Here is a 23,162-nt window from a genome sequence, read left to right as displayed (position 1 = left end):
GCTTCCTCCTTCTATTGTATAGTTTGTTTATGGCTGGGGTCCACCAGACAGGACGTCTGCGTTTGGAGGATTTGGTCTTGGTTTTATTTGGGATCGCATGATCCATGCATTCCTGAAGGTGTTCACAGAATGCGTTTATAAAGGATTCTGCGGTCTGGGCCGTATTTTCCACAGGCCCGGGGGCTTTGAAGGATTCCACCTCAGTTTTGAGGAGTGTAAAATTTGCTTTAGAGAAGTTTTTCACTGTGGTTTTCTGGGCAGGGGGTGAGGTCGGGATGTGAATATCCAGTGAGATTAGTTTATGGTCTGATCTTACCAGTGAGGGATACACTTCTGGTCTGGAGCATAGAGTCCCCATGTTGGTGATGATCAGGTCCAGTATGTTTTCCCCTCTTGTGGGAGTGGTAACAAGTTGTTCCATAGCATTTGAGTTTATAAATTCTAGGAACCTTTGGGCTAGGGTGTTGGAACTAGAGTAATGCTCCCAGTCTATGTTTGGGTAGTTGAAGTCGCCCAATATAATGGTGTTTGGAGAGACCTTCATATTTTCCAGTGTTCTCAGGAAGGCCGAGTGGGGTTCCTGGGTTTGGGAGGGTGGTCTGTAGCAGGCTATAAACTGGAAGGCAGTTTTACCCACTGTTAGTTGCACATGGATAGTCTCTGATGCTTCGTGCTTTGCCACCAACCTGGAGGTGTGGGTATCTTTGATGAATATCGATACTACCCCTCCTTTTGTGGTTCGGTCCAAGTTTTGGGGCCGAAAAGCATGGTATGAGGTATAACCTGGTAGTGCTGGGGTGCTCTCGTGAGCCAACATGGGCCAACAACTGAAGGGGTCGCTGGGAACTGCATTCATGTATGTGTCAGCAAAGTGCCTATGTGTATTGGTCAGACTGTGGAACTGAATGGTGGGGAAAATAAGTTTTTTAGTGCATGCAGGCCCATAACTTCCTAGACTTTGTAATGAAACATTGTGGACCACTTAAGCCCGTTAGCCCAGTATTGATGCAAATATACTGGATAAGGCACTCACAAATATAGGAGAATGCTGCACTGCCTCAGCCACATCCTTAGTGGACTGTCATCTTTGTTAAGGTAAGACCCTAAAGCTGTCTCTTTCGAATTTAAATTCAATGCTATGACCCCATCAAACCCTGTAACAGTTCGGAAGTTCTCTAATGCAAACTTCCTCTTGTTAGCGATTACCTGACAAGTAATCAAGACCCCACATACACAGTGAACACAGCTGCCTATGTTGAATTGAAAACAGAAACTCTGTAAAATCATGTTAATAGATGCATAGAGACAGCATAGCATCAAGTCATAAACAGACTATTCTGATGGAATCCAAACAGATTGTACAAGAAAGTGCACTACCCAGCAGGCTAACAGCTCTCTCTTCAGACTAAACAAACCAATATGGCAAATTATGTATACCAGAGCCAATTTTGAGATGCAGATACCCAAGCCTAGCCAAGGAAAACCACAAGGATTCCTTTAGCAATGTCCAAACCTTCAAAGGTGTTAAACAACAGTGCACACTCTGTTAATGAAGCCACTTGTTTTACAAAGGGTGGTTAGCACATGTCTCCATGAGGCCACAGAATACTGGCTAAAACTGTAGCTATCCCCTAACATGTCTTTGGACAATGATAAATTGACAAACCTACCAAAATAAAAAATAAAACCCAAATGGAACATTTAAGGTATTAACTGCTCAATGGTGGTAGCCTAAACAAGAAAATCCGCACACAAGATTCACTCACCATGTAGAAGATAGATATCTTTGCCTTTACTGAGACACGGTTTATAGTGCCTTCCACATTTTTAGCCCAACAGCAGCACATACAGGGACAAAAGGTGGAGTTGTCTCAATCTGTATTAGCAGCAGTCATACCTCTATGTTATTAAAACAGATGATGACCTGGAATTTATCCGCATGTAAATGAACCGTGATAAAATCCCATAACATACATCAACCAGCTGTAGGTGACCCTATATGTCCCATAGTTCATATCTAGACCTACTTGTGACATTCACCATTAAACCAAATACCCTATTCATAGGAGACGTTAACTACCCCTGTATAGAAAGGGCAGCATACACTGGCTCATACTTGTAGGCACATTGATGCTAGGACCTGATTAACACAAATACTCTTGACCAGATAAAGCACACACCCACCAGAGGGTTAAACACACTGGACCTGGTATTCATATGTGAAAGGGTTGCACCCACTCAGTGTCACATCACTGGTGAGATCAGACCTCAAAGCTGTCTCTGCAAAACAAAATTCAACTCTGTAACCTATGCAAACCCTGTAGCTGTTAGGAACTGTTCCAAAGCAAACTACATCCCATTAAGTGATACTCTGAAAAAATGCAATGCCCCTCCCAACCTCAAGTTCACAGAAACCTATGCAAAATCGATTCACAGGGACCGTGTACATCCATTGTGAATGGCTGTATGGAGGTTACTGTGACTACTAGACCCCCAAGGCAAACTAAAAAAAAAAAAACACACACTGGTGTAATCCTCACCTTAAAAGGATGCATAGCAAAAAGAAAAATATTGTGGCAAAATTCAGGAATAGCAACATCCACAATGATAGCAGCTGTATCATTAAAATAAACAGGAAACTAAGGGGGTTGATTAATTACTACAAGGCCACTTACAAGTTCAAGATAGGCTGATAGGTTAAAGTCAAACACAAGGCCTTCTACAACTGTGTTTGAAACGTACAAGGTAGCGCACACCAGTGTGGGGAAGATTGGTTCATAGGTGATTATTAAGCTGACGATCCTAGGGGGGCCTAGCTATGCTTCCCAATGTGAGAATCAATTTCTGTACCTTATGCTTGTGAGGTAAACACCTTAAACATTTATGGTAGCCCCTGAAGTTCAGTGGTGCCAAGCTCACTGAGCAGAGCAACATAGCAAATTTACAGGATGAGAAATTGAGTTCCAACTTCAAACCCCCCCCTCCACCTCTGCCTCCCCCCAAGTGAAATACCTCATAGCATAACCCTCATCTGTTAACAGAGAGCAGGTCCGGTCAGCATGCACTAAGGCAAAAAACCTAGCCTCAGCTGGCCACAACATCCTGGATGCCTCCTAAATGGTTTGAAACATGACCTATCAGAACCATTTGGGTCATTTTTCAACTACAGCCTCAAAACAAGTTTTGTACCATGGTCATGGAGGTGTACAGATGTAAATCCACTTCACAATGGTGGATGATGAACTGACCCCAGAAACTACAGACCTATTAGTCTGACTAGTCTAATATGCAAAGCAACAGAGTGAATTAACCTGGAAAGGTTCAAAGACAATGGACCCAACGCAGGTTGGCTTTGTTGAGAGAGGGCTTTGTCTACTTAACCTGGTGTACTTCTGCAAGAAAGTCACTAAAGCAATGCATGCGGGTGAGACGTTGCACACAGTACCACCGACCTGGACCTGGCTAAGACATTTGGTACAATATCCCACTCAGGTATAGTTGGCAAACTCATTGAATTGGTCATAAACCATTACATATCTTGCTGGACTGCAAGCTGTCTCGCAGACAGGACTTAGGAAATCAGGATTGGTGATACCATGTCTATTAAAAGACCATTAACAAGCTAGGTACCTCAGGGCTCCATTTTGAGATCAGTCCTATTTGTCATATACCTCTGAGAGGTAAAGGCGGACCAAGATCCTAGATGACTTGATAATTGTGAGTTATGACAGATTCTCCCATGATGCAAACATGTTAAAAGAGGGTTTACCACAAGTAACCGTGTTGCAAAGCCACGGACTACAACTCATTGCCAAGAAGTGCAATATAGTACTTTTGGGAAAACCTGCCACTCAAGCTAAGTACTCCATCAATAAGACACCCCTAACAGATGACCCAGTGTCCATGGATCTGGGAACATATATAGATAATAATCTGGCCTTTGACCAACCTGTGGCCAAAGTAGTAAGACCGTCATCCTATGGCACCCAACTTATAAGTTAGGTAATGGCATCCAGGTCAAAGGAAGTCATAGTGCCACCATATTTGGTCCTTCTCAGACGCATCATTGAGTATAACGCCCTCTTTGACATGTAGCTGATCAGGCATATGCAACCGTTGGAATGCCCCCAAAGGGTTCCTTACCTGGAGAATCCAGGGTATAAACACATTGCCCTATCTGGATCACCTTAAAGCCATATCTGTATACTGCGTCTCACACATATTACTGTGAGGCCATCTATGTCTAGCAAACAAGGCATCTTCGATCCAGCTCTGGACGTTGTTTACATGGCATTAACAAACAGCATCAGACCCACCTGAGCCAAGGGTTTAAATTTTGCTTGTGACATGAATAAGACGACATGGTGCGATAGATGCGTCTCACAGAATCTCCATGCTTTGGAGCAAGATGCCCCTCCATGTGAAGCAGAGTCTACCCCTATCCATATTTAAACGTAACCTTGAGCGATACATGGTGATTTGGAAATTCATAACAGTTCTGGCCCCCATGTCTCTGATAGACAGAGGCACAGAGTATCTTCCTAAGTAACATACCCCTGTATTAAATGCCCCTGATACATAGGGACCATACCTCTCAACCTCTTAGCTCAGGAAATCTGGAAAAAGCTCAAAATTAGGGTGGGGACAAAGGCCTAAAAATAGGGACAGATTTTAAACATTACTCTTAAAAATGTAGAAAGTAGACAGAATAATAGGATGTGTGTTATGATGCGTTTTTGTGGAGGATATAGCATCGGAAACTCAAATATATGTAAATATTTAAACACTGCAATCCTCAGATATTTGTCATAAACCCACAGATTTTATGAAAAACAGATCAACAACATGAAGCCAAAATCTGGACAGTTGACACCTACTATAGGGACTCAGTTGGGCTGAATTGCATGGCTAGGCTTATAGAGGCCATAGTAATCATTAGCCTAGTATACTCCTATGACTAAACACTAGGTATGTACCTGCTGAGGCACATGTAGCAAGTAGAATGTCCATAGAAGCTCCCCTCAAAAGAGTACAGGGTGTAAACATGACTTGCATAGATCCCCTTAAAAACTTATGGCTATACCCTTTTTCCTTTCCTTTCTCTCAGGTAGAGGACAAATGTCGGAGGTATGATGGAAAGAACAAGGTAAATGGGAACATACGTTTTGTGAGTGTAAGGATTTGGCAGACTTTAAAAATTGCCAGCAGAGAACTCTGTCAGAAGTATTGTCCGAGCAAATGACTGCATCCAAGGAAATGCTTTTTTGAGCTAGGATATAAGATCTGAATTGCCTAGACATTGTGGTGGCTGGCGAAACAGCCATTACTACAAAATGGAAATCAGTCTTAACCAACTACGTTTCGATGTATTTAATATTGTAACAGAGACAAAAGAACTGGAAGTATAATTTTTAGAAAAGGGTAGGAGCAAATTATATAGAAAAATTGGGAATTGTGGGAATACATGCAGAATAATGTCGTGAAAGAAGAGTGAGATATGAGGGAAGGCAGGGATTCAACCAATTATGAAATGTTGGATTATTGATAGTTATACAAAAATATATGCTGTAGAATGTTTGTAACTGGGCACATGTTAATATTGTTTGTTGTTAGTTTTATATAACTGCATCTTTGCCTATGTCTTAAGTGATAATTCACTCTTTTGGCTTTCCCCAGTTAGGGGTCGCCACAGCGGAACTCCGGTCCGCTAATGATTGGCAGTAGATTTTTATGGTGCCGAGTTGCCAGCCCCATGCCCAAACTTCAAAGAAGGCACGCCCATTCACGCACGCACCTACCTGCATGTCTTTAACGTCACTCGACCATGGGGAGGACATGTAGACTCCACACAGAAGGTGCTCCAGCCGTGACTCGAATGGGAGAACTTCTTGCTGTGAGGTGACAATGCTTACCGCTGCACCACCGTGGCCTATTTAAGTGATAATTCACTAAAGGTGTTAAATAAAAAGAGATAATGTAGGATATGCTATGATAAAGTTATACTTGCCGAACAGACCATAGTGCATCACACTTTTATTCCATTTAAGTATGTAAAACTTCGGCACATAAGGTTACATTAATTCCTGAAAGATCTGGAGCATACACGTAGTAAGCTGGGGAAACTCTAATGCTAAATAAACAATCCTGCCAAGGTGATAGAAGTCAAGTTTCTGCATGATATGAAGGTGGTTGATTTACAATGCTGTCTCTGTATGGCAATAAAACCAGAAGTGCCTAAAGGAAAATAGAGCTAATGAAAACAGCTGAATTTTGTATTCAGTTGGCTTTTGTAGAATTCATTGAATTGAAAGATTGCAGAGAACCCATAAACCAAACTATTTTTTACAGGGTCTTAGAGTATACGTCAGTTTATTAAAGTGTAGCTGTATACTCTGCGTGTCTAACTGATAGCGGCTGCTGACTAAGACATTAGATTATTCTGTGCAACTCCACATGGTACTTAGACAATAATAGCACATGATGTTTTGAACAGTATCTAGTTTCTAGCTCAGGCGGTGATCTGGCAAAATAGTCTATCCACCCTTCTACCTGTATCAATAGGAGTTCCACAAGGGGGTCCATATTAGGTCCTCTACTATTCTCAATCTTTGTTAATGATCTGCAAACAGTCACCCCCTGAAGCTACCTGCATACAATATGCAGACTCTACTTTAGTCTCCTCAGCCAAATCCCTTCCAGAACTCCACACCCCAAACCCAGAAAACATTTAACTTAGTATAAAACTGGTTTACTAGCAGACATCATGTACTAAATGCTAATAAAACCAAACTTCTGCTGTTTTCCGTAACCTGACGCTCTCCTCAGGTCGATTTTATTATCACCTCCAGCAATGGTACCATTATATCCCCTGTTAACCACACCAAACTACTTGGGGTACTAATTGACAACAATCTAAAATTTGACCTACATGTTAATCAAACAATCAAAAATACCAATAAAAAACTGGGCTTACTCTACAGAAACAAAGCCTACCTAACTTCTTTGGCCATATCCAACACAGCACGTACCCACCTACTCTCTTCTCTCCTTTATGTCTTACTTATCCTCACTAACCTCACAAAAAACAAGCTAAATAGATTAACCATCTACTATAACCATATTGCTAAATTTGCTGTAGGGTCCCCCATCACACACACCACTGTCAAAATATAAAAGCACTAAACTGGCAAAGGTCCCCAACTTACTTCTCTACAATCAGCTTACTAAAGCCCACAAAATCCTTTACCAGCCAGAGTGAGTACCAGGAATTCAACCACTAATTACCCCCACATCAGTACCAGACCACTGAGATCTAATGACAAATCAGGGATAAAGACCACTAGATCTGGTAATCATGCCAGTGACTCGGTATTCTCTAACTACATAGCAAAAACATGGAACTTATTCCCTCCTGCCATAACAGCGGAACCCTCTCTAACAAAGTTTAAAATTGCAGTAAAAAGTTATCTCAACAATCACTGAATTTGTACCTGCACCACCCCAGGTAATCTCCCTCCGCTCACCTTGCTAAGTGGCTCCCCTTTTCTTTTCTCTCCTCAGTGCCACTGGTACTACAACTCAGATAGCATACTGCATTCTACTTCTTCCAACTAACTTACTCTAATTTTCTTTTTTCTTTTAATTTATCCTGAAATTATATACATACATTTGTTATTTAGAACTGTTGCAGTGATACTGTTGATTGTATTTTTCTCTATTTGTTAATTATAATTTGTACTTCTGGAGCTTTTCTTCCGGGCCTCCACTGAAAATGATTATGCATCCAGTTGGACTTTCCCACTTAAAAAATATAAATTAAATAAAAATAAATATACTGAACTCCGGTCTTAAAACTTGAGAAACTGCTGTTGCATTATTCAGGGATGCAAGGAGATCTGTGATTGACTGCTCTCGTATTTGGGGTAACTGCAAGAAAACATGAAAATCTAAATTCCACTATGTTCTCGCTGAACCATTTGATGCAAAGTCCTTGCCAGCAGTTAACCTGTGCCTGATAGAGGAAATGCATGAAATTATATGTTCAAGAACAATGTGAGTTCCCACATCTGTAAGCCATTCCACAAATATAGTATAATTGTATTCTTCTTTGCTTATCTGCTTCATTACCATACTGCATTTTACCCGAAAGGAACATGTTCCATAAACAGAGAGGATCCTTATGTGAGCACCTCATCATGTTGAAGCCATACTACCAAATGACTACAGTGTAAAAGTTGTGACTTGTTTCAAGCATAACATATCAGTAACTAAGGTCCTTTCCTAAGACTGGGACCTTGAGCAAAGATGCAGCGGACCCAATGTCCGATGAAATCTCTGAAGGCATTGCTGAAACTTTCTCACGTGTTGCCTGGCACTTAGCACCATAAGGATTCATTCCAGCTGCCCAGTGAAACAGCAGCATTATTCTGAAGGGCTTCTATGGGGGCATACATTTCTCCTAAAGAGAATACTCAAACTGCTTAAACCAAAGTTTTCCAATGTGATGGCGTGACATTTCATTCTTCAGACCTATAGTTCAATCTATAGACTGCAATAGTAGTACTTCTACCCAGCTCCGTTGGTACAGAGTGATTTAGACTTGACCACTACCCAGGTAAGTCCTATGTCAGGTAAAAGAAGTAAAGAGAACAAACAGATACTGGTTAAAATGAACCACAAAGTATTTATTTATTAATAAAACACTGCAGTTCCTTTGAACCAGTATCTACATTTTTCTAGCACCCTTGTTTGCCTGAGGGCTCAGATGCCTTGTTAGTGCTACCATGAATAAGGAGAGAAATTTAACTGCAGTACCATAACCCCTCAGCAAGAACTTAAGGGGGGAAAAAAGTCTTGACACTAATAAGCCAATCGTAAGTGATCGGCTTATTACAGCTCGATCTACATCCCCCTGCTCTGTCGTTTAACGACAGCACCATAATCCCTCAGCAAGAACCAAAGAAAAAAGAAAAAGACAGACTTGACAGGAATAAGCTGACTGATACATTGTAAGCGATTGGCTTATTACAATGAGATCTACATCTCCCTGCTCTGTCTTTTAAGGAAGCACCATAACCCCTCTGAAGAATCCAAGCCACAAAAAAAAAAACTGACTTCACAGTAATAAGCTGATTGATACATTCATGTAAGCGATCGGCTTATTACAGTGTGATCTACATCCCCTGCTCTATCGTTTAGTGCAGCACCACAACCCCTCTGTAGAATCAAAGAAAAAAAAGGGGGGGGGTGGACTTCACATTAATAAGCCGATCGATAGATTGTAAGCGATCGGCTTATTACATTGTGATCTACATCCCCCTGCTCTGTCTTTTAGGGCAGCACCACAAACCCTCTGTAGAATCAAAGAAAAAATAAACAAATAACCCCCCCCCCCAAAAAAAAAAAAACTGACTTCACATTAATAAGATTGATACATTGTAAGCTTATTAAGGCAGCAGCCTGACCCATCTGAAGAAGCAAACCCCCCCCCCCCCCAAAAAGAAATTTAAACTGACTTCACACAGTAATAAGCCGATCCATACATTGTAAGCGATCGGCTTATTGCAGTTAGATCTACATCCAGGAAAGAAAAGTAAAGTGGATGTTCCTTTAGCTTGCACCCTAAGTAGATGGCCAGATGCATGACACACACACACACACACACACACACACACACACACACACATCTCTTATACACACAGACACGCAGACATTCTGCTTGCTTACACACCAGTTCATTCTCTCATGCATTGGTAACTCTCACACACAAGCATAAGACCGTCTTTTCTGCATTCCCACAGAGATACATACTGCTATCACGCACGCACTGCAGATTCTCTCATATACTGGCAGCGCTTGTTCAGGCACACACATTCACCCTAATTTCTGGATTCAAAAAAACACACATTCTGCTTTCACAGACACAAACTTTTCTGCATTTACATATACATACTGCTTTCAGCCAAGCATTCACTCACACACATGCAAACCGAAGCACTCATACACATACATGTATGCACTGTAGCAGGGTAGTTGGACACCGATATCGTACAGCAATTTTAGTAAGGAGACATTGGATACCAAACCGTGAAAATAACTAATACATTTGCACAGTGCTAAGATAGAGGAGGAGAACAAAAGGAAAAAAAATATGGCTTTAAACTTTTGCGGCAGAATTGTGAGCAGATAGTTGTATCCAGTCCAGATACTTAAATCAACTTACCGAAACAATTATGGAAAATTATGTATGTTCACCACGGACTTTGCCTGCTGTTTTGCTGGAGAAATTACTGGCTCCGATGCTGTTTTCACTCAGGATGGAAACAGTGGATGGAATTAAGTTCCGCAACAACTTTTTGAGTAGTTTATAGCAGCTGATAAGTGAATCAGGCTACATAATGGTGATGTCACAGTGTGGGAGGATCAGCATGAGAGGGGAACTACTGATTTGACTGTGTCGAAGGTACGTCAGGAAGGTGCAGACCAACTCCACCTGAAAGGATGCGATACCAATGATTGGGGGATGGGCTTTCCTGCCCTATGCTAGGGAAGGGCAGAAATGTAGAACTGACAAACTTCTTTGTGTGTTCTGGTAACTGCTGATGGCTGGGACAAGTTAACAGGGAAAGAAAAAGACTTGCAGTTGAGTTAAATTGTTGTTGAGCCCGGTGTTTTCCTTTAAAGGAAGATTGTCTTTTGGGGGAGTTGAGTAGGGAGAAAGGATGTAGAGTACTGTATATTCTAGCCAGTCAGTGTTTGTGTCTATAAACAAGTTTACATTTACTGTTGCTTTTCACTATCTTCAGTGGAGCCTTGCATATCAGAAGTGGCACTGAAAGTAACAGTGCTGTTTTGAGGGGACCTGCTGTATATGAATTGACAGCAGTTATACAATTCTTGCAAAGCACTCCTTGTTATGGTTGCTAAGTTTTGCTGATGTGTGCATGTGTCTGTGTTTTAGGGTGTATATGCATCTTAAAGCAACATGTAACTGTATTGTAGTCAGTTTCTTTTTCTTTCATCACCATAAAGCCTTGTAGATGTGCACAGAAGGTGGATGGTATTTCAAAAAAGTGTCTGTGAAAGACAACTCCACTTATCTAATTAACAAATAAGTACATTCCCAATCAAATCCTTTGTACTGCCAACTTTGTGGCAAATTTTGAGATGATCACTACTTGGTGATATGCAAAATCTCTTGTGTTTTGGTAAAAGCTTTGCACTGTCTGAAAAATCCAGTTTTGTGTTAAATGGACTGGAGATACTTGTTTCGTACCATCTGTCATCAGTCTGCCTGATTATTTCTGTCACTCCATCTGTATGCCTCAGCCTGGAATTTCTGCATCTCAGGGTATGCACGTTTACTGCCTTCTTTCAGGTTTTCATACCAAGAGTTGTGGTGTTTGCGGATGTTCTTCGTGTTTCACTGTTGCAGTCATCGCATTTGGGTTATCTGCCTGCAGGTAGCCCTCAGCCAGCCTGAATACCAGAGTCTTCGGATTTCTGTGTTGGATGCTGTCACTTCTTCCATGACGTCAGGTCATCAGGGGTATCAAGCATGCAGCTGATGCCATTACATAGTCCTTCTTGCCCTGCAGTGCCCGAAGCAGTAGCAATTCGCAAGTGCCGGTCGGCCGACTCCTGAAATTTTTGTTTTCGAGTTTCAGACCTGAAGTCTTCAGAAAGATAAGTACCCCATTGGGGATCCTTTTTTCTTGCTCTAACAGATGTCAGAAAAAATTAACAATCCACTTGCCAGTGGAAAGCAAATACCTTATAGAGATTTTCATTCTTACTGCGTCACCTGTTTAGGCCCAGACCACAATGTCCCTCGCTGTCAGTTTTGTGCATTGTTGAACGCCCAAACTATTTGTTGTCGTGCTATTTTAGTAGCTAAATACTTTCGTTCTTGATCTTTGTACTTTGAAATGGCTTTAAGCCATCCGACCTACCGATCTTCCGAGAAAAACGTAAGGATAAAGACAGACAGACCGCATAGGTCCAAAACTGCCGACGACGCTTCCGTTAAGCTAGTCGCCAGTCTGCCGGTACTCAGTGAGGTGCTTTTGCAGCCCCTGATACCCACTACTACAGTTTCGCAGGCCTCTACTGAGACCCATTCGGAGTCCGGTATGCCGCGAGATACTTCGACTATGGAACCTGCGGATGTCTCTACCTTGGATGGGTCCGGAGTCGCTGTGCAGGCACCAGCTTCTGATGGTGTGTTCAGACGTACCGATTTTCATATTAAACCGACGACTTTGTTTCAAGCTAAGAATACTGAATTCCTCAGGCCTAAACCTCTCACTACACCTAGACAACAGATGACCAAAGTGCATTCTCCGGCCCATATGCTTTAAAAACAAATTATTAGAATGGCTGAAGACCTTATTACCTTAATTGGGGAAGCCATCCTTCCCCCTCTAAGAGACCTAGAAATTATTTTCTTTCTGATTCTTCTGATCAGGAATCTGATATCTCTGTTCCTTCTGACTTCCAAGATTTACCCTTATCTACTTATGAGGATTCTGATGAAGAGGATCTCATTCCCTCTGCTTCCCCTCCAGAAGATTTTTCTTTTGGTGAAACCTGGGAAAGCCAGGACTATTCTCAGTCCAAAAAGAGACTTAGGGAATTTTTAAACCTGCCTCAACACAGGCCCCTAGCCTATCAGAAGGGGTACGAAGGTATACTTTAGTGCTACTTTGTCCATTAGGGCTTTAAATTGCTAGTTTCATATGTTAAAGTATCAGCAGCATATTATGGGACTACTTAAACAGAAAATTATGTTGATTCCTGACTCTGCTGAATGCAAAGATTTACAAGAGTTAATGCATTCTGCTGACAAAGTTGGTAAACATACTTTGCAATGCGGTTTTGATGCATTAGAAGCATCTTGCAGGGCTGCTGTCACTGGGTCTGTACTTAGAAGGCATGCTTGGCTTAAGGAACAAAACTTGCCAGATCATGTTAAAGCTAAATTACTGGATGCACCCTTAAACCAAGAGCGCCTTTTTGGCAACAAAGCAGAAGTCATCCTCAAAAGTATGGAGGAAAAAGCTAAATGTATGCAAACTGTTAAAGATTTCTTACAATTACAGCCACCTAGATTCAGTAGGCATTGGCCTTCAAAGAAGTGGTCCTTTCCAGTCCCTTCCAGGCCTTTTCAGTTCAAACCCAGGAGCAGCAGACCACCAAGACTTCCGTCTCAGGCTATGCACAGATCTAAGCAATGGGGGCTCCCACTTCCAAAGCAGGGAGTAGTAAGCCACCCCCTATGGAAAAATGGCACCATGACTTATCCTTAACTCTTCCAAGCCTTACTCAACTACTTGCTCCCTTAGGAGGAAAGCGCACCCTGCATGCAAAAAAATGGGAACTCATTACACAAAGCAAATGGGTTTTAAACATAGTTTTCCTAGGATACAGATTCTACTTCCACTCACTTCCAACCCCAAGTGGGTGGCCAGGCCTCCTCCCAAATCAGTGGGTGGAGGTCCAAAAACAAGTGCTCTCTCTCTCCTCAGTATCAGGGCCATTCAACCTGTCCCAGCAGACCAAAGGGGACAAGGTTTTTATTCAAGACTGTTCCTGGTTCCCAGAAAAGAAAACTCCTGGTGTCCTTTCCTGGACCTGTCTATTCTCAACACCTTTCTGGTGGTTCCAAAATTCAAAATGCTAACTCTTCAACAGCTTCTTCCTATGCTAGCCAAGGATGCCTGGCTGGCAACCCTAGACATAAAAGAAGCTTACCTGCACATCCCAATAAGGGAATCCTGCAGAAAATACCTAAGTTTCAGGGTAGGCTCCATGCACCATCAGTTTTTTGCACTCCTCTTTGGCTTGTCTATTGCGCCCAGGGTATTCACAAGATGCCAAGCTCCAGCCTTTGCATTTTGCAGGCAGAGAAATATTCAGATTTACCCATACTTGGGTGATTGCCTGATTCAGGCAGAGAGTCAGGACTTGCTATTACAACACCTGGCATTTGTAAAGAGACTTCTAGCCTCAACGAGAAGAAATCACACCGATTACCCCACCAACAGATTGTATTCCTGGGAGCAAGCTTGAACACAACATTCCAGATGGCATTCCTCACTCCAGAGAAACAAGTTTATTTGATAACCTACTCCAAACTATTGGCCACAAAAATCCAGCTATCTGCTTGGAAAGTCCTGCAAGCCCTGGGGTTCATGGCCTCTTGCATTCTATTAATTCTATATGCAAGACTACATATGAGAAAACTTCAATGGTATATAAAAAGTCTATGGTGTCAACATTCTCAGGACCTGGAAACAATGGTTCCTATCATTCCTGGTCTAAGGGCCTATTTCCTTTGGTGGGCAGAGGCCGGCTACCACAACAAGGGACTCCCTTTCACTCTACCCCCTGTCACCCAAATCCTAACAACAGATGCATTAGACTATGCATGTGGGGGGGGGGCTCACATAGCAGGGCAGTGCATTCAGGGCAAATGGAACCCAAAACAGATGCACCTGCATATCAATCAAAAAGAAATGTTAGCTGTACAGAATGCTCTGACAGCCTTCAAAGACCTTTTTCTTCCAGGACAACTATTGGTAAAGTTAGACACCACAGTTATGTGGTATATCAACAAGCAGGGGGAAGCCCATTCCTACCCACTCTGCAGACTAGCCATGGCTTTGTGGAACACAGCCTTGAGCTACCAAGTGAACCTACAAGCTCAATTCCTGCCAGGCAAACTAAATTCACTGGCTGACGACTTGAGCAGAAATCTCATGGACCCACATGAATGGAAACTGGAACCCAACATTTTCAAGCTCTTGAATAAATGGGGGGACACCAGAGGTAGACCTGTTTACCTCCCCTCAGAACTACCAACTGAACAAATTCTGCACCAGAACTCCCCACAGTCAAGCTTGTAAAGTGGATGCCCTGTCCTTTATCTGGGGAAGCCTCTGTTTGTCTTTCCCCCTCTGTCTCTTCTCTCGAAGGTTCTACTAAAGATCAAACAAGACAAGCCAAGGGCAATACTGATTGCACCAGAATGACCACGCCTGCACTGATACCCCCTTTTGCGCAGTCTGTCAGTGCTACAACCATGGCATCTGCCTCAGACCCCTTCCCTGCTGTCCCAACAGGCGGGCCAGATTCTGCACCCTCAGCTTCAAACCCTGAACCTTGCAGCCTGGCTAATTCCCTGAGCTCACCTCTAGCAACCTTCAGTAAGCAGGTGCTGGATGTCCTTCTTGAGGCAAGGAGGCCTAGTACTAGAAAATCCTTTTCAGATAAGTGGAAAAGATACTGTTCCTGGAGCCAGGCTCAGGGGGCTAGGCACAATGGTGCCCAGCTTACCTCATATTCTAGAGTATTTAACAGAAATGCTCCACAAGGGCCTATCTTTCTCATCTATTAAGATTCATGCCTCTGCCATTTCAGCACATTATAATACTGAGTCAACCCTTTTCTCTCATCCCCTGCTAAAACAATTCTTTAGAGGGGCCAAAAATTTAAGACCCCCCCCCCCAGGAGAGCTTCCACTCCAGCCTGGGATCTTAACTTTTTATTGGAAAAACTCACCCCCCCCCCCCCCTTGAACCAGCTGTTACAGCAAAGTTGAAATTCCTTTCTTGGAAAACAGCCTTACTTCTAGCCATCACTTCAGCAAGAAGTGTCTGAACTGCAGGCTCTTATGGCAGTGGAACCCTTTATTATCTTCCATGCGGACAGGGTTTCTCTCCGGGCTAATCCATCCTTTATGCCCAAGGTGGTGTCTAGTGTGGCTCTAAACCAGTCCATTCATTTACCTACTTTTTCTCCTAATCCTCAAAATAAAGGGGAAAGGATACTGCATTCTCTGGACGTGCGCAGACAGCTTAGATTCTATTTGGACAGGACTAAGCCTCTCAGAAAATGTGACCAACTGCTAGTTAGTGCTGCTGCAGGGGCAGAGGGGAAGGCCATTTCAAAGCAAACCATTTCCAAGTGGATAGCCCATTGCATTCATTTCTGCTACAAGCACCATGGAAAACCTACCCCACAGGGGATAAGATCACATTCCACCAGGGCTGCATCTACCTCTTCGGCATTTCTCAGAGGAATCCCTACCAGGGACATCCTGGAAGCTGCTACCTAGAGCTCTGTACATACTTTCACCAGTCATTACCACCTGCCTATCTTTTCTAAATCCAGAGCTGGATTTGCCACAGCAGTCTTACAGGGCCTGATTGCTAGCCCTAATGCTCTTTAACTACCTCCACCCTTCCTTAGCTTTGGAAATCAACCCAAATGTGATGACTGCAACAGTGAAACATGAAGAACTTAGTACAGTTGTGTACACTTAGCATAAATGTAGATGTTCGAATGTGTTCACTGTTGCAGTCCTGGTTACCCTCCCTCCAGCCCCCTGACTTCTCTTGACTTTCCTTCTTGTTTGGCATATATTATATAATGTGTATTTGCCTTTTGCTGGGGATGTACCATATCATATAATTGCTTCCTATTGTGGGGGCAGCTGACATCTGGGGCAAGAAAAACTGATGGGACATGCGTGTTTTATACCCCTGATGACCTGACGTCATGGAAGAAGCGACAGCATCAGATGCAGAAATCCAAAGACTCTGTTATTCAGGCTGACTGAGGGCTACCTGCAGGCAGATAAACCCGACTGTGATGACTGCAACAGTGAATACACTCGAACATCTACATTTATGGTAAGTGTACACAACTGTACTTTCTAAGCTTTGCACCTCTGTTTATGCCCCTATAAACAGTTTATGTATAAAAGATGCTCCTTGAAGGTGTTAGCTTGGGAGCTAGAGAGTATATGTGATTGAATAAATGAATGTGAACTTTTATGTCGTTTTATTATGTCTAACAGTGTGCTTTATCATATAGCATTTACTATAGGATGCTGGACAGTTTGCCACTAGTTGTCGTCTTGCTAGTAGTAGTCTTGCATTATTAGTCTGCCTTGATGTCGGTTGCATGAAATATTTATTGTGTATGCTAGCCTGTATAGCACAGAATGATGGAGCCCTAACTTTTATCCAGCCAACAAGGGTTTAATTAGCATCTCTAGCTCTGGAGGATCCAGGCAGTGAGGGGGAGGGGGGGGTTGAAAGGGCGTGGCTCATCCACCTATCTTGGGGGGGTTGCATGCAAGTGGAAGCAGATAGGGACAGTTCAGTCTTCCTAGTGAATACAGGAGAGGCCACCATTTATGCTGCAGGTGGAGGGGGGGGGGGCTGCTTGGAAGGAATGCCCCTTGCACAAGAGAGGGAACATCCACCACCATCAGCCCATTGCATGTCCCATTAGCAATGTCTCTTTGAATGTGTGCAGTGTTAAATCTAGAGAGAAAAATTAAAAAAATACTCATTCCATCCTTGGTGGCTGCATTAATAACAATGACTCTTGGTTGGCTGTTGCCCAGCAGAAGGGAGGAGTGGACTGATGGATCGGATGGTCAACAGGCAGTTGAACAGAATGGCACAAAATCATACATATGTATTTGCCTAACTCTTTGAAATGCATCTTCCTCAGTGGTCCGCAGGCTATGAAAATGAACACCCACATATTCTTGCACTGCATAGCTGAGTATGAAGTTGTCTATCATTTGAAGATATTTACTGAGCAATGTCTTATGCTCGGATGTTTTATCTTAATATAATTGGATTTTCATTTTCTTTGCTTCGTACAAATAGTAGTGGTACACAGTTGATCATTCATGGAGTCTCCTCACAAACTTTGTATATATGACTTGCCATGTAAAATGTCTGTTGTATTTAGTCAGAACCAAGTCGTATGAGGTATACTTAGATGTGTACTGCCTGATTTTCTGCCTGTCACCCATTTAAATCACGAGCCTTTGGGTTATGAGTTCATTAGTAGAATGAAAATATTTAAAGGAACATGGTATTTATAAATTTGCTTTGTTGGTGGTAGATTGGGCCAAAGTACCTCTTTCAGTCACAACTTTGGCTCTGTGTCACAAAGACAGTGGAGAAGGGCATACATGATTGCTCTAGAATAACAGATGCAGGAAGCTGAAATGGCAATACTGCAGTGTATTCTAGGTAGCTTTTAAAATTAACATGAGTGCGATGCAGCCGATTGTGCATAATTTTGTTTTGTTTTCCTGTTGAGCACTTTGAGTAGTTTGGTGGTATCTTACGAGTGTGTGTGCATTTACTCAAGTCTGCATCCCAGCTGTCATCATATGTGTATAGCTATGTATGTATATGTCATAATTATTTTCTCTTTTTAGAAAATTACTCCAGTTCGATCGCAGGCAGAACTGAAAAAACTTCCTCTGGATGTGAGCAGTCGTCCAGCAGAAGAGGTGAGTAGTTTGGAAAGGAGCATGGTGCATACCTGAATGTGCTTATTTATTCAGGTTCAGATGGTAGGGAGGGGTGAAAGTGAGTTTACATTTTTTAAAATCTTTTATTTCATAGACAGCAAATACATTTTCTTGTAAAGTTAATTATTTCTTAGATCTCTGTATTTATGCTAATTCTACACATGTATTATATTTATAGACTGGAGAGGGTGGGTGTTGCATTCGGCCTGTCCATTACTTGGCATTGTCATTCTAAGTTTGTTTTCTCCGCTTACATTTTGCAAATGAGTCAAAAGAAAACGGGAAGGTACTGCACTATTTTAGGAGTATAATATGAAGCATATACAGATAGACTGGAGTGGTGGGAAATGAGAGACTAAGACTGTGTGGGCACTGGGAGATGAAGCATTGTGATTAGAGTGAAGTAGCATTATGTGATCAGAATGCCATGGCACTGAGAGATGGAACTGTGTGGACCAAGTACCTGATGCTGAATGATATTATGATCAGAATACCAGAGCAGCAAGATGAAACAGTGTGGTCCTAATAACACAATGTTAAGTTGTCAATCTTGCCTTCATTCTTGCTGGATGGGTTCGGAGCCGATCCTCGGCTCCGACTTGGCCAGTACTAAAGCTCGAGAGCTAATTCCACCGGCTCGAGGCTCCCCTATATCCCACAATGCTAGGCAGTAACTACCCAGATCTCGTTTGCCGCTTAGCTGACGAGGTGGTTCTTCTATCGGCTCTGGCAGGTTAGTAAGTTTTCTTGTTCAGAAACTTCAGTTTCAACCTCTATTTTTTTCCATTTAGTATAGTTTTTATTTAAAGTATTCCATTAGTTTAAATCGGGTCCCCTCTGTGTTAGAATTCCCTTTTATTCCCTTCTTAACTTTTAGGCCTTTGGCCCTCTCCCTCTCCTTCCCCTAGTCCTTCAGTGTGACTGGATTTTTATTTTGATTAAGGGTGTGTCTGTGTGTTGTGTTTGTGTTTTTCTTCACTCAGCTTTTAGGATGTCTAAAGACTCCAAGGTCTCAGGCTTCAGGAAGTGTGATTCGTGCTGTCAGAAAATGTCTCTGACAGACGGTCACACTTCTTGTGTATATTTCCTGGGACCTTTGCACCTGCAGGACTCATGTGCTGTGTACCATGCATTCAGCCCTAGAGTCCTGCAGGAACGCAAAAATAAATTGATTCTACGTGGCTTGTTAAAGCCTGAAGGTCCCCCGACCCAGTCTGTCTATATATATATATATATATATATGTATGTATATATATATATATATATATATATATATATATATATATGTATGCATATGTGTGTGTGTGTGTGTGTGTATATATATATATATATATATATATATATATATATATATATATATATTTATATATATATATTTTTTTTTTTATTGCTGGTAGTAACTTGATTAAAGTGTAGCTATCATTTCTAAGTCTTTTGGATTAAGCACTTGGGCTTCAGACCAGTTGTTTTACATTAGGAAGGTTTGTGGCCTGCACTGTGGTGGCAGGACAGGTAGCTTACATCCTTCTAAGTTGGGAACTGCTGATTGAGAGCTCAGTGTCTGTTATTCTAAAAGTGTATTAGTTCTGGTTTAAGCACTTGGGCTTCAGGCCAGTTATTTTACGTTAAGAAGGATTGTGGTCTGCACTCTTGTGGGAGGAGAGGCTGGACTCTGCCCTTCTGAGCAGGGAATTTCTGGTTAGAGGCTTATAGTGCCTGCAGATTCTAACTGTTTCTTACTGAAATTAGTACACCTTGTTTACTGTAGCATAGACTAGATCCAGGCCTGCTGAATCTAGCTTTATTTGTATGCTTGCTGTTTGTTTATTTCCCTGAAATGCTAATTCCACCTAAAACGTGGCCTTTTAGCACTTCTGTGTGATAATCTGCATTGCTTACTGTACTTATTTCCTTGTTTCACTTGAAAGAAAGTTACTGTTTGTCGTTTTTGCATTTAAGTTACCTGTAACACATTGCATTTAAGTTACCTGGCACTTGCTCACTAAAGCAATTATATAAGTCAGCTCTAAAAAATTAAAAGCACTACACCCTCACAAACTTCCCTTGAGTACCTTGTTCCCCATTGGCCTTTTCTTTCAATTATAAAGGAATTCCCAATAATATTCTAGCATGTCCAAAGGTCAGTTGTCAATCTCCTCTCCGGTCCAGCTGGTGAATCTGGGAATCTTGAGGCAATGTTACAACTGCCTCATGTACACAGACAACCCTCTCCTCCTCCCAACAAATTTAAACACATGTGAGAGATGCAACCATATAGCCAAACTGGAGGCTAAGCTCTCTCAACTTAGTACTGGCGTAACCAGTCAGGAGGAGAAGGAAACCACACTCACTACAATTCCAGTCTCACATAGACCTACCACGACAACAAACCAAACACATAAACACACAAAAACATACTCGGAGGCTCTAAATAAAAATCTGCCTAAGCAGCGGAGACCTCCAAGCAGACACCCAAGCAACCGCTACCCCAAAACAAAACACGTGCAACACATAGCTCACAAAGCCAGTGTGCGAACAGTCACAGCCCTTAAGGCTAAACAACACACCTGATACACTTGTAATAGGTGACTCTATCGTCAGGCACACTGGCGTCCGCTCACCAGGCTGAAGAAGGAGAAGGTCACGGTGAGCTGCCTGTCGAGCTAGGATCCGCCACATAACACAAGCACTTTCGGGTCACTCCAAGGCAAGTACAAATATGCCTCAGTCATTGTCCATGCTGGCGTGAATGACCTGTGGCATACCTCCCCCGACTACATGAAAAGAGACATAGAGGAGCTCTCTGAGCATGTCGTCCAGGCGCGTATGACCCTGGCCTTGCGTAGCATCTTACGCTCGCCAAGAATGATGCCACAATATGAAGACAAGGTGATCAAGTTGAAGAACTGGCTTAGGTGTTGGTGTCATTCAAAGGGGATCCGATGCCTGTCAGCCTGGGATGACATGCTTGACAAACCCGCGATGCTTCTAGGGGCTTGCACCTGTCACCCTGGGCTTTGGATATTGGCAAAGGCTCTTGCTACCCCATACTGCCTTTTTAGGCAAGGCTCAAAAGACAAACCCACCTCCATAGGTATCACAAGGGATAAGAAACTAAGAGTAATGCTACTCAGCCAGAAGTCTAAACCTCAAGATGCACTCGAAACTATACTCAGCATGGTGAACATTGATATCTGAGCAGGAACAGAAACCTGGTTCAAGGCTCCGAGAGCACCCCAGCACTACCAGGTTATACCTCATACCATGCTTTTCCCCAAAACTTGAACCCGAACCACAAAGGAGGGAGTATCAATATTCGTCAAAGATACCCACACCTCCAGGTTGGTGGCACAGCACGAAGCATCAGAGACTATCCATGTGCAACTAACTGTGGGTAAAACTGCCTTCCAGTTTATAGCCTGCTACAGACCACCCTCCCAAACACAGGAACCCCACTTGACCTTCCTGAGAATACTGGAAAATATGAAGGTCTCTCCATACACCATTATATTGGGCTACTTCAACTTCCCAAACATAGACTGGGAGCATTACTCTAGCTCCAACACCCTAGCCCAAAGGTTCCTAGAATTTATAAACTCAAATGCTATGGAACAACTTGTTACCATTCCCACAAGAGGGGAAAACATACTGGACCTGATCATCACCAACATGGGGACTCTATGCTCCAGACCAGAAGTGTATCCCTCACTGGTAAGATCAGACCATAAACTAATCTCACTGGATATTCATCCCGACCCCACCCCTGCCCAGAAAACCACAGTGAAAAACTTCTCTAAAACAAATTTTGCACTCCTCAAAACTGAGGTGGAATCCTTCAAAGCCCCGGGCCTGTGGAAAATCGTCCCAGACCGCAGAAACCTTTATAAGCATTCTATGAACACCTTCAGGAATGCATGGATCATCGATCCCAAATAAAACCAAGACCCAATCCTCCAAAGGCAGACGTCCTGTCTGGTGGACCCCAGCCATAAACAAACTATACAATAGAAGGAGGAAGCTACTAAATGATAGAGCAAAATCCCAAAAAGGGAAGGCATCACTGATCAGTATTAGCAAAAACTACGGGCACACGTAAAATTGTCTAAGGCTAGCTTGAGAGAAAAATTGCACAGGACACTAAGGATAATCATAAGGCTTTCTTTAGTTATGTTAGGAACCTGGGTGGTAATTCCCAGATATGCTTAGAATTAGTCCAAAATGATAAAAATGCACAAACCCACAGACATTACCAACATCAAGCTGACAGGTTCAGCGCAAACTTCCCTCCCCACCAAAAGGGCAAATATCTATCCCAGCAGAGTGCTGCCCCCCCCTGACATCTCAGAAGCATCAATGGGACCAGACGGTGTCCCGGGCTGCATCCTACATGAACTCCAAGAAGAGCTAAACCCAAACATAAAACTACTGTTCATTCTCAGCCTTACTACAGGATATGTGCCCAAAGAGTGGCGTACAGCAACAGTGGTCCCTCTCCATAAAGGTGGTGCCTCAACGGATCCTGGAAACTATCGCCCCATAAGCCTGACTAGCTTGGTCTGCAAAGCTATGGAAAGGATCATCATGGACCTCATAAATAAAGATATTGGGGACCTACAAACACTGGATCCTACCCAGTTCGGCTTTGTTAAGGGAAGATCCTGCCTCTTAAACCTGGTTGATTTCTTTGAAACAGTCACCAAGGCCATTGACAAGGGGAAGGTGGTCCACACAGCCTACCTGGACCTCGCAAAAGCCTTCGATACAATACCCCACTCGGGCATTATAGATAAGCTCACCAGCTTAAATATAAACCCCT

General features: G+C 42.7%; 1 protein-coding gene across 1 annotated transcript in view; it reads left to right on the top strand.

Annotated features, from left to right (window-relative positions):
* MORC2 (MORC family CW-type zinc finger 2) overlaps nucleotides 1-23,162 on the top strand; it is a 1,452,408-nt gene that overhangs the window by 898,804 nt on the left and 530,442 nt on the right. The window contains exon 18 of the mRNA XM_044068246.1: nucleotides 18,251-18,325. Coding sequence (XP_043924181.1) covers nucleotides 18,251-18,325 — 75 coding nt within the window. The remainder of the gene's footprint in view (nucleotides 1-18,250; nucleotides 18,326-23,162) is intronic.

The sequence above is a fragment of the Protopterus annectens genome, chromosome 4.part0, assembly GCF_019279795.1.
Source record: "Protopterus annectens isolate FY-2018-M chromosome 4.part0, PAN1.0, whole genome shotgun sequence".
NCBI lineage: Eukaryota > Metazoa > Chordata > Ceratodontiformes > Protopteridae > Protopterus > Protopterus annectens.
This window is presented reverse-complemented; position numbering and strand designations above follow the sequence as displayed.